Source organism: Spermophilus citellus (assembly GCF_964194105.1).
Source record: "Spermophilus citellus genome assembly, chromosome: 17".
NCBI lineage: Eukaryota > Metazoa > Chordata > Mammalia > Rodentia > Sciuridae > Spermophilus > Spermophilus citellus.
Genome location: NC_138199.1, coordinates 57,313,916 through 57,327,841, shown reverse-complemented (window position 1 = coordinate 57,327,841; position 13,926 = coordinate 57,313,916). Strand labels below are relative to the sequence as shown.

Below are 13,926 nucleotides of genomic sequence, written 5' to 3'. Positions count from 1 at the left end.
TGGCTCTTAAGTCTTGCAATAATCTCCATTTACCAGATTTCTTTTTGATGACAAAAATGGGAGTATTATGGGGAGATACAGAAGGTTGTATATGTCCTTCCGCTAATTGTTGTTTGACCAGATCATGGGCTACTTGTATCTTTTCTTTAGTCAAGGGCCACTGAGGAACCCATACTGGTCTTTCTGATTTCCATGTAATTTTTATTGTCTCAGTGGCCCTTTGTGAAAATCCAACCCATGTCTGTCTGTTCCTTGATCTATTTGTATTGGTGCTGCTATACCTTGTTCTTGTTTTTCTAATCTTTTTCCTTTCCTAAAACCTTGTCTAGCCATAATAGTGGGTGCATTTTGATTGATGTTATTTGTTAATGTCAAACCTAATTGATCTAAGACATCTCGTCCCCATAAATTTACGGGAAGATGATCCAATACATATGGCTGTATAGTTCCTTCACATCCTTCAGGATCCTTCCAATCTAATACCATTGCGCTTCTATCGGGATTAGTCGCCACTCCTAGGCCTCGAAGCGTTTGAGTGGCTTGTTGTAATGGCCAATGTTTTGGCCATTCTTGGCGAGAGATGATGCTAAGGTCTGCACCTGTATCCAGTAGCCCATTAAATTCATGTCCTTGAATATTTAGTTTTAGCATGGGGCGAGAATCTAAATTTAAAGAAAGCATAGCCCAATCTACACCTGTGGAGCCTAATCCCTTGGAACCTCTTTCTACAGCATGACTGGAAAATTTATCATGTAGGCTTGGTATTATTAGTTACTGTGCTATTCTATCTCCTGGTGAAATTACTGATATACCCTTTGGAGAACTGGCTATAATTTTTATTTCACCTTCATAATCGGGATCAATTACCCCAGGACTTATCAAAAGTCCTTTTAGAGTAGAAGAGCTGCGTCCCAATAATAAGCCTACTGTTCCTTTGGGAAGAGGTCCTTTTACCCCTGTGGGAATAATTTGAACTCCCATCTCTGGAATTAGTACTGATCTGGTGGAGGCGCAGATGTCCAACCCTGCGCTCCCTCTGGTTTGTCTGATGAGGGATCTGATGGACAATGTGTCCTGGGCACTACCCTGATGGGGTTGCTGGGTTCCTCCAGTGCTCCGTATATTTGTGGTTTGGGGCCCCGGAGCATTGGGGCCTCCTGTCCATTTTTTGGCAACGGAGCCCGATGCCTTTGTCCACGATATTGTGGATAAACACCTTGTCCTTGTTCGTTTTTTAATGGAGTACCCTCTATGGTGGTTTGAGAACAGCATTCATTAGCCCAATGTAATGGAGTACCCTCTATGGTGGTTTGAGAACGGCATTCATTAGCCCAATGTCTCCCCCTACGGCATCGTGGGCAAATACCCGGTATTCTACTCCTTTGATACCTAGTTTTGTTAAACCCTCCTCCTATGGGGCAATTCCTTTTAAAATGTCCTGTTTGTTGACAATTGTAGCATGTTCTTGGCCTGGTATATAAAGCCTGTTTTACTGCAGCTGCCACAATTTGCCCTTGTTCATTAATGTCTCTGGCATCTAAAGCCTGTTTTACTGCAGCTGCCATGACTTGCTCTTGTTCATTAATGTCTCTACATAATTTAATATATGTGTTTAAATCTTCCTGTTTCCATGGTCTCATGATATCTCTGCACCAACGATTCGCTTGGTCATAAGCCAATTGTTTTATTAATGGCATTGCTTGTTCTGTATTCCCAAAAACTCTGGTAGCTGTTTGAATAAGCCTATCTACAAATTCAGCGTAAGGTTCATTGGCTCCTTGTATTATCTTAGATAATTGACCTTGTAAACCTCCATGTCCTTGTAAAGTCTTCCATGCCTTAACTGCATCTACAGCAATTTGTGAGTATACGCCAGGATCATATGCAATTTGTTGCTGCCGATCCTCATAAGGTCCCTTTCCTAACAACATATCTAGATTTCTCTGAGAATAACCAGCTGCTGCATTTCGCCTAGCCATCTCCTTGCAAAATTCCTCATTGGCAACCTTCCATAACAGGTATTGTCCTCCATTTAGCACAGCTTTACACATATTAGCCCAATCTGCTGGCGTCATGCTTAAGTTGGTAATGGATTCGACTAAGCTTACAGTGAAGGGTGCTTGAGGACCATAGGTTGTTACAGCCTCTTTTAGCTCCTTCACTGTTTTGAAATTTAAACCCTGGTAAATTCGCTGCCCTCCTACCTCAAATACAGGGCATACTTGAGATCCTGTCTCAGGATCCCAACTATCAACTGCGGGGGTTGGGAGTCTCCTAGCATATGGAGGTGGTGCTGTTGATATGTCCTCTGGTGATAGAATGCTGTTAGTAGCAGTCTCCTGTAGAGGTGGTGCTGATGGTTGGACACTTACGCTCTCTGATAGAAAGGTGTTATTAGCAGTCTCCTGTTGTAACTTTTCCCCTGATGGCTTTTTCTGCTCTAAACTTCCTTCCTCTGTCTCACTAGCTCGAAAGACCTTCTCTTTTACTTGAATCTTTATGTCTTCTCCTTCCTCTACCTTTGTCTGAACTGAAGGCTTTGGACTAAGTAAACCAGATACGAACGTCCACAATGGCAATGTGCCAACTGGCAGAGTCCCTGGGTTGTTCTTTTCTATTCTTTTTAAATCTTCACCATGATGGTTCCATTGTGATATATCTAACAACTCCTCCTTAAAAAGCCATGGGCTACATTGTTGTATTGTATCAACGTATGCCCTGACTGTTCTTGATTTTACTGCGATGCCTCCTTCCTCTAACAATTTACTTAACAGTCTTTCGGTTTGTTTTTTACTAATTGCTGATCCCGTATTTCTACTATAATACAACCCAACAAGATAACCCCAAACAAAACTGAGACAGAATGAAATAAAAATGGAACCACACAAAATCATTATGACAGCCTTTCTATCCTCCTGACATATGCATCCGTCCTTTCTCCCTATCTGTTCCTCAGACGCAAATAGTTTTTCCTCAGACGCAAATAGTTTTTCCTCAGACGCAAATAGTTTTTCCTCAGATGTGAGCGGTTTTTCTTCCGCCTCACTCATCTCCAGGGACAGGCAAGTTAAAACAAAAATGAAGCAAAACAAAAGAGGAAACTTAGAATGGCTATCCATCCTCTCGCCCTGCCCTCAGGGGCGAGCAGTTTACTTACCCTCAGTCGCTCCCCGTGCGAGCCACCAAATGCCGCACTCTGGCTGGGCACAATTCAGGAGCCACTTGTCAAAAGAAACTAACTTTATTTTTAGAACTACAACCGCCAAACAAAACAGCTCCTCAGGGAAAACCCCTCAGAGCCCAACTGCCACCACCGGCTTCCCAAAAACCTCTCACCCCCACACAACCCTCACCACCTCCCACAATCCTCCTGTTCTTGAGGCCGATTGGCTGGGTCGTGTGGGCGGAGCCAAAGAAGTCCCCCAATGAGCAGCTCCGTGGAGGAGCCAATCAGCTAGATGTTGCTGGGGCCGATGTGAACCAATCATCAGCTGGCAGTCTGAAGGGCAGGGAAACAGCCCAATGAACATCACCGCAGAGGAGCCAATCAGCTAGATGTTGCTGGGGCCGCTGTGAGCCAATCATCAGCTGGCAGCTAGTTGCTGGCAGCTGGAAGTTTGCTGGGGCCCCTTTGGCTGTGGCTCTCAACATCTCCCCCTCTCTGTTTAAACAACAAGCATGTGGCTTGGGGACCGTGCCTGCCTTAGGTTGTCCAATACTACATATGGTCCTTACCCGTCTTCGGATGAGCTGACCTCAGGGCGTCAGCCTCCTGTCTTAGGTTGGTACCATTGTAATTGGATCTTACCCGTCATTGACTACCGGTCCAGTATACAGCCACACCTGTGGAGAGGTCTTTGTCATGACAAGCAGAAGGGAGGAAGATACACCAAGGCAATTGACGGCTCTTGTTGGAAAAATTGTACAACCGATGACATCATCAGCAAAAATACCCCAACACTACCACAAGTCGCTGCACCAACAGATAGTTCAGAATGCATACAAGTGAGTTCACAATGCATACAAGTGACACATAGTTTAGGCAAGTTCTGTAAGCAGTTCAGTGATGGCTATTGCCGAAACTGTAGATTAGTTTTATCTTTGTCTTCACCAGCACTGGGATGAAGATAGGAATTCTAGCGATAATGGCTAAAGAAAAAATTATGTAACATTCCAGAAGGCACTAAAAGAAAACAATTTTCTTAACAATTTACATTATCTTGAAGAGAAAAGAAAACAATTTTCTTAACAATTTACATTATCTTGAAGAGAATTATTAAATATAATGAAAAGGAAAGGTGAAAGTAAACAAACAGATCTGTTAACCTTCTTTTTTGTTTACATATTAAAACAATTCTTAATAGTTATTTACCCAATTTAAATTAAACCATTTAAATCACGTGAATAAAAAAAAATATTTGGATCCATTTTTTCATGAGCGCTCATCATATATGATATATGGACATACGTACATTCAAACATATAACACAAAACACAAGTGTGCACACATAATATAATACATACAACACATAACATAATAGTAAAGGCCTTATAACTTTTTACAGGTGAAATCTCCATTGCAATGTTTAAAAACTCTATAGTCAAAAAAAAAAAAAATAGAACTGATCAGCAAAACATTAACCTAGGTCTGTATGAGCTCAAAAAACAAAATAGAACTTCATGATATGGGAAAGGGCAATAATAAAATAGATATTGAAAAAAGCATCCTGGTTCTGTCGCAGATGTAAGGATAGTCACATTGGAGTTTTGGATATCAGCTGTTATGGATTTGAGCCAAATCATCTTCTTTTTGGTCTGTAGAAATCGCTTTAGTTAATCTCTTTGGAATCCAAATCGGCTGTTGTTTTCCCTGTGGAAATACACAAATAGGCCCCCGACTCCAGACAATCACTGGGTCAGGACCTTAGTTAATCTCTCCGGAATCCAAATCGGCTGCTGTTCTTCCTGTGGAAACACACAAACAGACCCCCGACTCCAGACAATTACTGGGTCAGGACCTTTCCATTGTCCTGTTAGAATATCTTTCCAAAGTACCTTGGGCTTACGTACAAAGTTTATTTCTGGTGTTGTGGCACATTCCTATAGTCCCAGCTACTCCAGAGGCTATGGCAGGAGAATCACTTGAGCCCAGGAGTTCAAGGCCACCCTGAGCAACATAGTGAGATCCCATCTCAAAAAGAGAGAATTTATTCATTTTATTTACATGTAAACATAATGTTATTTATTTATTCAACAAACATTTATTAATACCTAGAAAATTTGCGGCACTATACCCGGCACAGGAATGACAATGATAGTAACATGAGATCCCTGCCCTCTCCCTGCCAGGAGACTGACAAGTCAGCAGGTGATTACATGCTATGGGAAAAGGCTCTGAAGTGATAGAAAAATACCAGTGACAGTAGGTGCTGGGAGCATGACTTCTACCAGTTCCATTGCTTAAAACTTTATCCTCTTTCCTTTGACTTCCAAGCCAAGGAATTGGTTCTATATTTTTTCTTAACTAAGTGAATTAGACCATGAAATGTTTTAAATTTCTAAAAATGAAAGACAAACACCTTGAACTATGGAAGGCACTAAAAATACTGTTTCCTATAGGGCAAGGGCTTCCTACTAGTATAGTTACTTCTAGGGTTTTTTTTTTTTTTAAAGATATACTCATTTTTTTTTTTTTAGAGAGAGAGAGAGAGAGAGAGAGAGAGAGAATTTTTAATATTTATTTTTTAGTTCTCGGCGGACACAACATCTCTGCTGGTATGTGGTGCTGAGGATCGAACCCAGGCCGCACGCATGCCAGGCGAGCGCGCTACCTCTTGAGCCACATCCCCAGCCCTACTTCTAGGGTTTTTGACCTGAAAATTCTTTGCCATATTTTTTCTTTGTGTTCACTTTTTTCCCCTCCTTTTTTCTTTTTCTTTCTCTTTTCCACTTTATCTTCTAGAGAGCTGGATAATTCCCAAATAAAAAAGTGCCTTATGAAATTCTAAGGGTGATTTATATATAAAGACAAAATATTTTTTAAACATATAAGTTCTTTATAAAAAAGTAGTCTCGGGCTGGGGATGTGGCTCAAGTGGTGGCGCGCTCGCCTGGCATGCGTGCGGGTTCGATCCTCAGCACCACATACCAACAAAGATGTTGTGTCCGCCGAGAACTAAAAAACAAATATTAAAAATTCTCTCTCTCTTTCTCTCTCTCCTCTCTCACTCTCTCTTTAAAAAAAAAAAGTAGTCTCATGCATGTTGAAAATATAATTTTAATTCCATTGCATGTTTCAGAATTCTCAGTCGTAATCCTCTGACAACTGTTGAAGATTCATATCTTTTTAAATTGCCAGCATTAAAATATCTGTAAGTATTACAACAATTTTAAACTCAAGATATGATTTCTGCTCTTCTTGTTTACTTCATCAAAGGGTTAAGTATTTTGTATTAATACTAGAAAGTCATAATTTTAATTTTAATTAGTTACTGGAGAAAAATGTTATGGTAAAGAAGAGTTAAGGAAGGATATATCATGGGGCAAGACAGCCATCAGAAGAAGGCAGCCATATTAAAGAACACTTACAGATATGGAACATGTAAACACATGTAAGAATATATTATTTATCCCAGAAAGCAAAGAGGAATACATATATATTATTTTTAAAAAAGAAAAAAAGAGGGGCTTGGGTTGTAGCTCAGTGGTAGAGCGCTTGCCTTGCATGCGTGAGGCACTGGGTTCAATCCTCGACACAACATAAAAATATATAAATTAAGATATTGTGTCCATCTATATCTAAAAAAAAAAAGAAAGAAATGATGCAATATGAAAATAAGAAGTAAGATGATGATTTAAAAAAGATGTAAGTTCTATTTTTCAATGCCAAGATCATTATTTGATGGTGCAAATAGTAAACTTACATATCTTCAATAAGAGCTTTATGGAATTATCTTCTATGCGAAATAAACTCTTAAGGCAGCTTGTTTTATGAGAAGCCAAAATAGAAGTTATCACATGTCCTTGAAATATTTTTTCAAGTATAGAATATTTATTGGGGTTCATCATGAATATCTTGGCTTTCTCTTTCAGAGACATGGGAACAACTCAAGTATCGCTTTCAACAATTGAGAATATCCTCCTGATGACTCTTGAATTGGAAAAACTGTAAGTTATTTTTTTTCTTAGATTTATTTTACTTGATTTTTTTAGGTCTCTTTTCATATCTTGAATTTAAAATTATTTTAATACATTATTTTCTTAACTTTATTGAGGTATAATTTTCATGTAATAAAATTCACACTGTAAGCGTACAGTTTGATGTATAGTAATGTAGTTACCACCACCTGATGATATAGAACATTTGTCATCCCCAAAATAGCCCCTTACATTGCTTTGCATTCATCCACTCCTCCTACACCAGCCCCTACAAACCACCAAATCTTTTATCTTTCCCTATAGTTTAAAATTTTCCAGAATGTCTTATAAATAAAATCATCTAGTAGTAGATTTTTAGCTTCTTTCACTTAGCATAATTCTTAGCATATCTACTATCAGAATAGAAGAGTTGCAGTTTCTCCATGTCTTCATCTAATCCTTGTTTCAAGTTATTCCTTGTTTCAAGGAATAATATTTTTTTAGCCTTTCTACTAGTAGGAATGTAGTGGTATCTCATTGTGGTTTTAATTTGCATTTCTTTAATAGCTGATGATATTTAATATCTATTTTTATGCATGTTTCTTCTCTTTATGCTTTTACATGTTCAAAGTGTCCAGATTTGGCCAATGTGATCTCTATTGTTGTTTAACCACACAATGTGAGTTAAACTAAGCTATTGTTTATGCCCAGAATAATGTCTACCATTTACCACTCTCAAACAGAATTGAGATATGGACTCTAGTAGTTGGAGACTTATTCAGATCCTTCTTAGAATTCTATCTTTCTGTGCACTCCTAACCCAGAGCAAGATTTTAAGTTGAAAGGAGATGTTTTTACTGTCACCCAATTCTAATTTCTTTTTTATTTAGGCCTTCCATACCCACTGCCATGCTTTCCTTTCTGGTGGGCATCTCCCTCCTCCTTCCTATATATTTACAGTATTCAAGAGCCACATGCCAGGCACCATGGCACATGCCTATAATCCTGTCTGCTCAGGAGGCTGAGGCAAGAGGATCATGAGTTCAAAGCCAGCCTCAGCAACTTAGCAAGGCCCTAAGCAATTTAGTAAGACCCTGTCTCAAAAAATAAAAAGGGCTGAGAACACGGCTCAGTGGTTAAGCACTTTTGGATCCAATCCCTGGTACAAAAATAATAATTAAAAAAGCAGTTTACCATTGGTTTCTTGTCCAGGCTATATGTATCAAGAACTCCTTTCTACACTGTCCTGTGGTAGCCTTGGACTGTTCTTCTACTACTCAAGTAACTCCTTTTCCATTAACTTAATCCTCTGTGTTTCTATTTATAGGATCTTACCTAGCCATTTGGCCTGCTGCCTCTGCCAGTTTAAAAATAATATTGAAGTTGTCTGCAAGACAGTGAAGCTGCGATGTGACAGTGCATGTCGGACAAACAATACACGTTGCCGTGAGTCTGAATTGCCTGATGAGAAATGTCTTAACTTTTGTTTTGTTATTCAACTTTTAACTGGTGATCATAGATTTTTTCAAACTAATGATGAAACTGCTTTATTTTTATTTATTTATCTAGAATTCAACTCCCTAAATTTCTGGATTGCTCTCTTGCTCAAAGTGAGGTTTTCAGCTATAATTTAATAATATAGCTATTCCATATGCCTAAGGATGAAGAGAAAGGAATAGAAGGGAGAAGGAATAATATTAATGGCCACACATGGTGTCCTGTGCTTTCTGCTTGGTACTTTGTCTTCCAGTGATAACTTATTCATATAGTACAATGCAGTTAGTAAGCTATTTTTTTTATACACTAGGTCTCAAGTGTCCTCTGCCTTATAGTGCAGGCATCAATCTATTTTGATCTGTTTGTGCAACTTTATAAAAGAGAATAAATATTTTATTTGAAGCCTAGGAGTTTCTGATTCTATAATAAGAAATTGCACCTAGACCATCCAACTCTGAACTTCTCTTAATCTCAAACTTTTCTATCCTCAGGTAATTCATGTGCTTTCAAATGTTTTTGTGTGTATTAGGTTTATTAGCACTAATTTCATGACTTTCAAAATGTGGTTGCTTTCATATCCAAATAGCTCAAAAATAGGTCTCTACCAGTGATCTTGGGCAAATTATAACTAATAGCACTTTGCTACTTATTACATACATATAACTTATTTTTCAAAATGATTTTTTACCAGTTACATTATTTCCTTTTCCCCCAGAGGTGAGCAGAACAAGTATTTTTCATCTCCATTTACAGATAAGGAAAACAAGATGGGAGGTGTCAAGTGCTATAGCCTTGAACCCAGGTCTTCTGTACCCAATTCTAACCCACATTCCTCTTTTGTCTCCAACCTTACCTCCTCTTTGACTCTCACCACACAAAAAATACTTTTAGTTCTCCTGGGAAAGAAACCAGCTATTGCTGGGTATGGTGGACTGCAATCCCAGTGGCTTGGGAGGCTGAGGCAGGAGGATTGTAAGTTCAAAGCCAGCCTCAGTAACTTAGTGAGGCCCTAAGCAATTTTGTGAGACCATGTCTCAAAATAAGAAAATAAAAAAGACCTGGGGGTGTGGCTCAATGGTTAAGTGCCCCTGGGTTCAAATCCCAGGTACCAAAAAAAAGGAAAAAAGAAAAATCCAGCTACACAATGGTACACTTGACCTCATGTAGTTAGAAGCTTTGGATGATTCCCAGAGCTAAAATTGCTAGTTTTCACATCTAATATGAAAACAGGGAAGGCTTCTGACAAAAATAGCTTTTCCATTACTGTACTTCAGAACCTCAAGTATTGTTTATCCAGAAAATGCTGTTATTCTGTAGATTTATTGCACATTCAGCATAGGCATAGAACCAGGCAAACTTAAAAATCTTTTAACTCACATCCCAGATCCCTGCCTTAATTTAGGGAAAGAACCAGTATGGATATGGTGGGGTTTTTTTTGTTGTTGTTGTTGTTGTTTTGTTTTCTGTGTAGAGGCATCTGTTATGGAGCCTAAGATGTATGGGGAACTGGGGCCAGGTGAAGGAACTGGGTGAGTAGGTGGAAAGGACATGTTCAGATGAGGGAGGATGTGTTAACAGAAAGAGCGGAGCCTGTGCTTTAGCATCTTGGTTCTTATTCTCCTTGGAAGAATGTCCTTTGTCATGATCATCTGTGATGGTGGCAGGAACATGACACACTGAAGAGGTGGATAGAGGAAGCCTTGTGCCCCCTCTGTATCTGAGCGGGGACAGCATGGGGTATGTAAATGTAAGGAGACACAGCTGATCTGTAGAGAATCTCTCAGAGCCCATGAATATTTCTCTTCTAGTCTTGGGCTTTTATTGAGTATTGGGCAATTGGCTGTCCTAAACAGAGTTCTTATATACAGTGTGGAATATTCTGAGTTAAGTAGCACTTTGTCAAAAAAGATGTCTTTTTTTTCTTTGTGTTGTTGCCATTTCATAGGTTTAATTATGAAATTATTTTTCTTTCTTCCAAATGACACTTAAATGTTTGGCTGGAATGTATGGCTGTGGACTGACAAAAAGCTGTCCATCAGTCTTCTGTTATCAAAAGTAGTCTCTTCTTTTTTGACAGTTCAAGATGCATCTGTAGGGAATGCAGAAGGATCATTCATGAAGGTGTTACAGGCCCGGAAGAAGAACACTAGCACTGAGCTTTCTATTGAGCCTGAAAAGCCAGCTTCAGATAAAAATGGTGTCACCTTTTCGGGATTCTTAAATGAACAGCTAGACTTCAATGATGAAAGTGATGTTATAAGTGCATTAAATTACATATTGCCATATTTCTCAGAGGGAAATCTAGAAGATGTAGAGTCAACATTATTCCCATTCATTAAACTGCTTTTTTCAAACGTACAAGATGGAGGTAATGCCATGGAATATTTGAAGAACAATACAAATAACTCCTCTCTTTCAACTGCATCCAACAATTCAACTTATAAAAACAAATTAAAGAAGCTTTATTTTCTGGAAAATTTGTTAGATGCAGAAATTCAGGAAAAAATTGATGAGGTGAAAAAAAAAAGAAAAAACTGCCATGCTTATGCAATCTAGGCTTTTAGGTCCCAAATTTAAACGCCAAATCTTTCGAAAGAAATTGGAAACTGCCCAACCACAGGAAAACAGCCTAGCAGAGATTGGGAGTGTAGAGAAAAGGCTGCAGAGAGTGAACAGAGTCCTCAAGGGGCCGAAGGGCATATGGAAAAGACACTTCAATGAAATGAGAAAACAGAGTATGGGAAGGAAACAGAGTGCCCGGGCACTTGCGGAGAATGTTGCCCAAGAAGGCAGGCTCAGGAGACCAATCCCAAGGGAACTAGAGCAGCTTCACAAGGTGTGGAGGCCCAGGAAGTCAGTGGGAAACTCCCTCCTGGACGCTTCATTTACAAATGAACGTAAGGCAGCAGTCTCTTCTTTTTTCAAACAATACTCCTTGGGCAAATCTCCCACCTCCAGCATTTCAAAATTACAGCCTGAGATTAGAAGCAAAACAAAAGACTTAACCTACACCCTTTTTGTTTTAGAAGGTGCAAATGCTCGAGTTAAAAGCAGGAAGGCTGATAAACCAGTCACGCGTTCCAAAAAAACTCACAGCTTTCATAAAACTTACCCTCTTGCAGCCCACAGAATACCCAAGGCCAAAGTGAGTCTTCAGAAAGGATAATTTGCACAATAGACTTGAAAGACCCCCGGACCCTCAAATCCCCCGTCCAAAAGAACTAGCGTCACACTGGCTGCAAAAGCAAGAGGCAAGTTTATTAATACACAGGCGCCTGCGGGTGCACAGCAAAACCTCAGCCGAAGCTTTGGTGAACTGGCACACCGGGCTTTGGGGTACAGATCTTTTATAGGGAAAAAGGAGTTGTTTTCCACCTAGTACAATAACAGATGTTTTTGAATCCAGCATACACGTCACTTAAAGGGTAAACTTGTTTTTCACTATGGTAAACTTGTTTTTCACTATAGGTTCCCGAAAAACTCATAAATCTCACAGGTTTACATTGTGTTTCCTCCCTGTTCCCGCTTATGATCCCAGTTTGCTCAAGCATGTCCTGTGATGTGGTCAGGGTGCCCTTTCTAACAGGTCATGTGGTGAGCTCACCTGTTTACTACATACTTTCTACTTTTCATAATCAGGCCTTAGGTTATGGGGCTGGGGTCTTTCAGACTGATGCTTGCAAAGAGGCCCCCATTCTCTGCAATAAGGAGCCTCATAAATTCCCCCCCACGAGGGGCCTTTTCATCTTTAGGAGACCTGAATTCTCAGGAGAATCCTTTCTCAGGATTACATGCTCTTTCAGAACCTATAGAAAGTGTTCCTGCAGAAAACAATACTGCAAAAATTCCTTCTGAAAGTATTATTTTTCAAGCAAACATTACTGTGTTGGATGAACCCACCTCTGAAAATGCAACCTATGAAAACGCTGCTGCAGAGGCTGTAGATTCTGCTGTGACTCCTTTCAACATAATGCCAACTGTTCAACAAACCAATGAGACACAATGGGAATACCTCAACGCGAACACTGACTCACAACCCAAGCCTGAAGACTTATCCTACCCATTGAGGGCATCCCCAGGTGATCAGTTTGAGATTCAGCTAAACCAGCAACTTCGGTCCCTCATCCCCAACAATGACGTGAGAAGGCTCATTTCTCATGTTATTCGGACTTTGAAATTGGACTGCTCTGAGCCCTATGTGCAACTGGCCTGTGCCAAGCTCATCTCCAGAACAGGCCTCCTGATGAAGCTTCTCAGTGAGCAGCAAGAAATCAAGGTGTCCAAGGCCAAATGGGATACGGACCAGTGGAAAACTGAGAACTATATCAATGAGAGCACAGAAGCCCAGGGTGATAACAAAGAGCATGAGGAGACAAGTGAGGTGAGGGCAACTATTGAACAAGAAGCCCAGACTTTTTCATCATTTAGGTTATACAATTGAAGCATTCAAGCAGGAAGACCAGGGGCTTCTAGTTCACATCTTGTCTTGGCCACATAACTTTGCCCAAGACAGTGATCCCCATTTTGTTCCATTAGAGAATAAAGTGGACTTAACACACAAGATAAACAAATAATAGGAAAAAAATGTGTGATAATAAGATGTAACATATTAAATTTGGTGTGTTCTTTAAGAAACTGCAAGCTATTCACCTGGAAGAATGGAAATTTTGAATAGTTAACTTTCATCCTTTCCAGTCTCTTTTTTACTTAATAAAAATTATTCTTTTTCTTACTTTTAGCTTACAAAAGGAGTCCCGGGATATGGTTATAACAACAAACTCATCTTGGTGAAAGGGTAAAGTTTCTAAGCTGGAAAGCTTGAATTAAAATGTAAAAGATTAGGTACTATTAAGTTCCTCTGTTACACCCAGATTCCTGAGATAGTTAAGACAACGCCCTACTGGCCATTCAGCCTAGGGCCCTGTGCAGCTTTGTCACAAGGCCCGAACCAATCAGTTTGAATGTGTACCCAGTTTAGAAGTGACCAATCACCCCTGCCCAGCCTGTTCCCGCCAATGAATGGACTAATCATGTATCAGAGTTGTTGTTCAATTTTCCCGCGCCTCATGATGATTTGTTCTGATGTATGCAAAGCCCCCCACCCTCTCCAAAAAGTGTACTTAAGCTCTGCTTGACCTCTGCTCTGGGCTCCGGGCTGCTCTCCCTTCTTGAGTGAGCATGGAGTCCCAGCGCGCTGGAATGGATCCAATAAATCCCCCTTGCAATTGCATGAAGCTAGTCTCGTGGTCTCTTTCTCCGACATTGGCAATATCTGTGACTATAGTGGTGACG

General features: G+C 39.9%; 1 protein-coding gene and 1 long non-coding RNA gene across 2 annotated transcripts; both read left to right on the top strand.

Moving 5' to 3' along the window:
• The first annotated feature begins 7,137 nt into the window (after positions 1-7,137).
• On the top strand, positions 7,138-11,274 carry LOC308636194. Its single transcript, XR_014019366.1, has 3 exons — positions 7,138-7,167; positions 8,465-8,583; positions 10,712-11,274. It is a non-coding gene; the product is annotated as an uncharacterized lncRNA (long non-coding RNA).
• Positions 11,275-12,283: 1,009 nt separating this feature from the next.
• Positions 12,284-13,308, top strand: LOC308636358 (leucine-rich repeat-containing protein 37A-like; the record flags this gene model as incomplete). The annotated part of the gene is made up of 1 exon (XM_081271773.1): positions 12,284-13,308. The coding sequence occupies one exon, from the start codon at positions 12,284-12,286 to the stop codon at positions 13,073-13,075; it is 792 nt and encodes a 263-aa protein (XP_081127899.1). The 3' UTR covers positions 13,076-13,308.
• Positions 13,309-13,926: the final 618 nt, after the last annotated feature.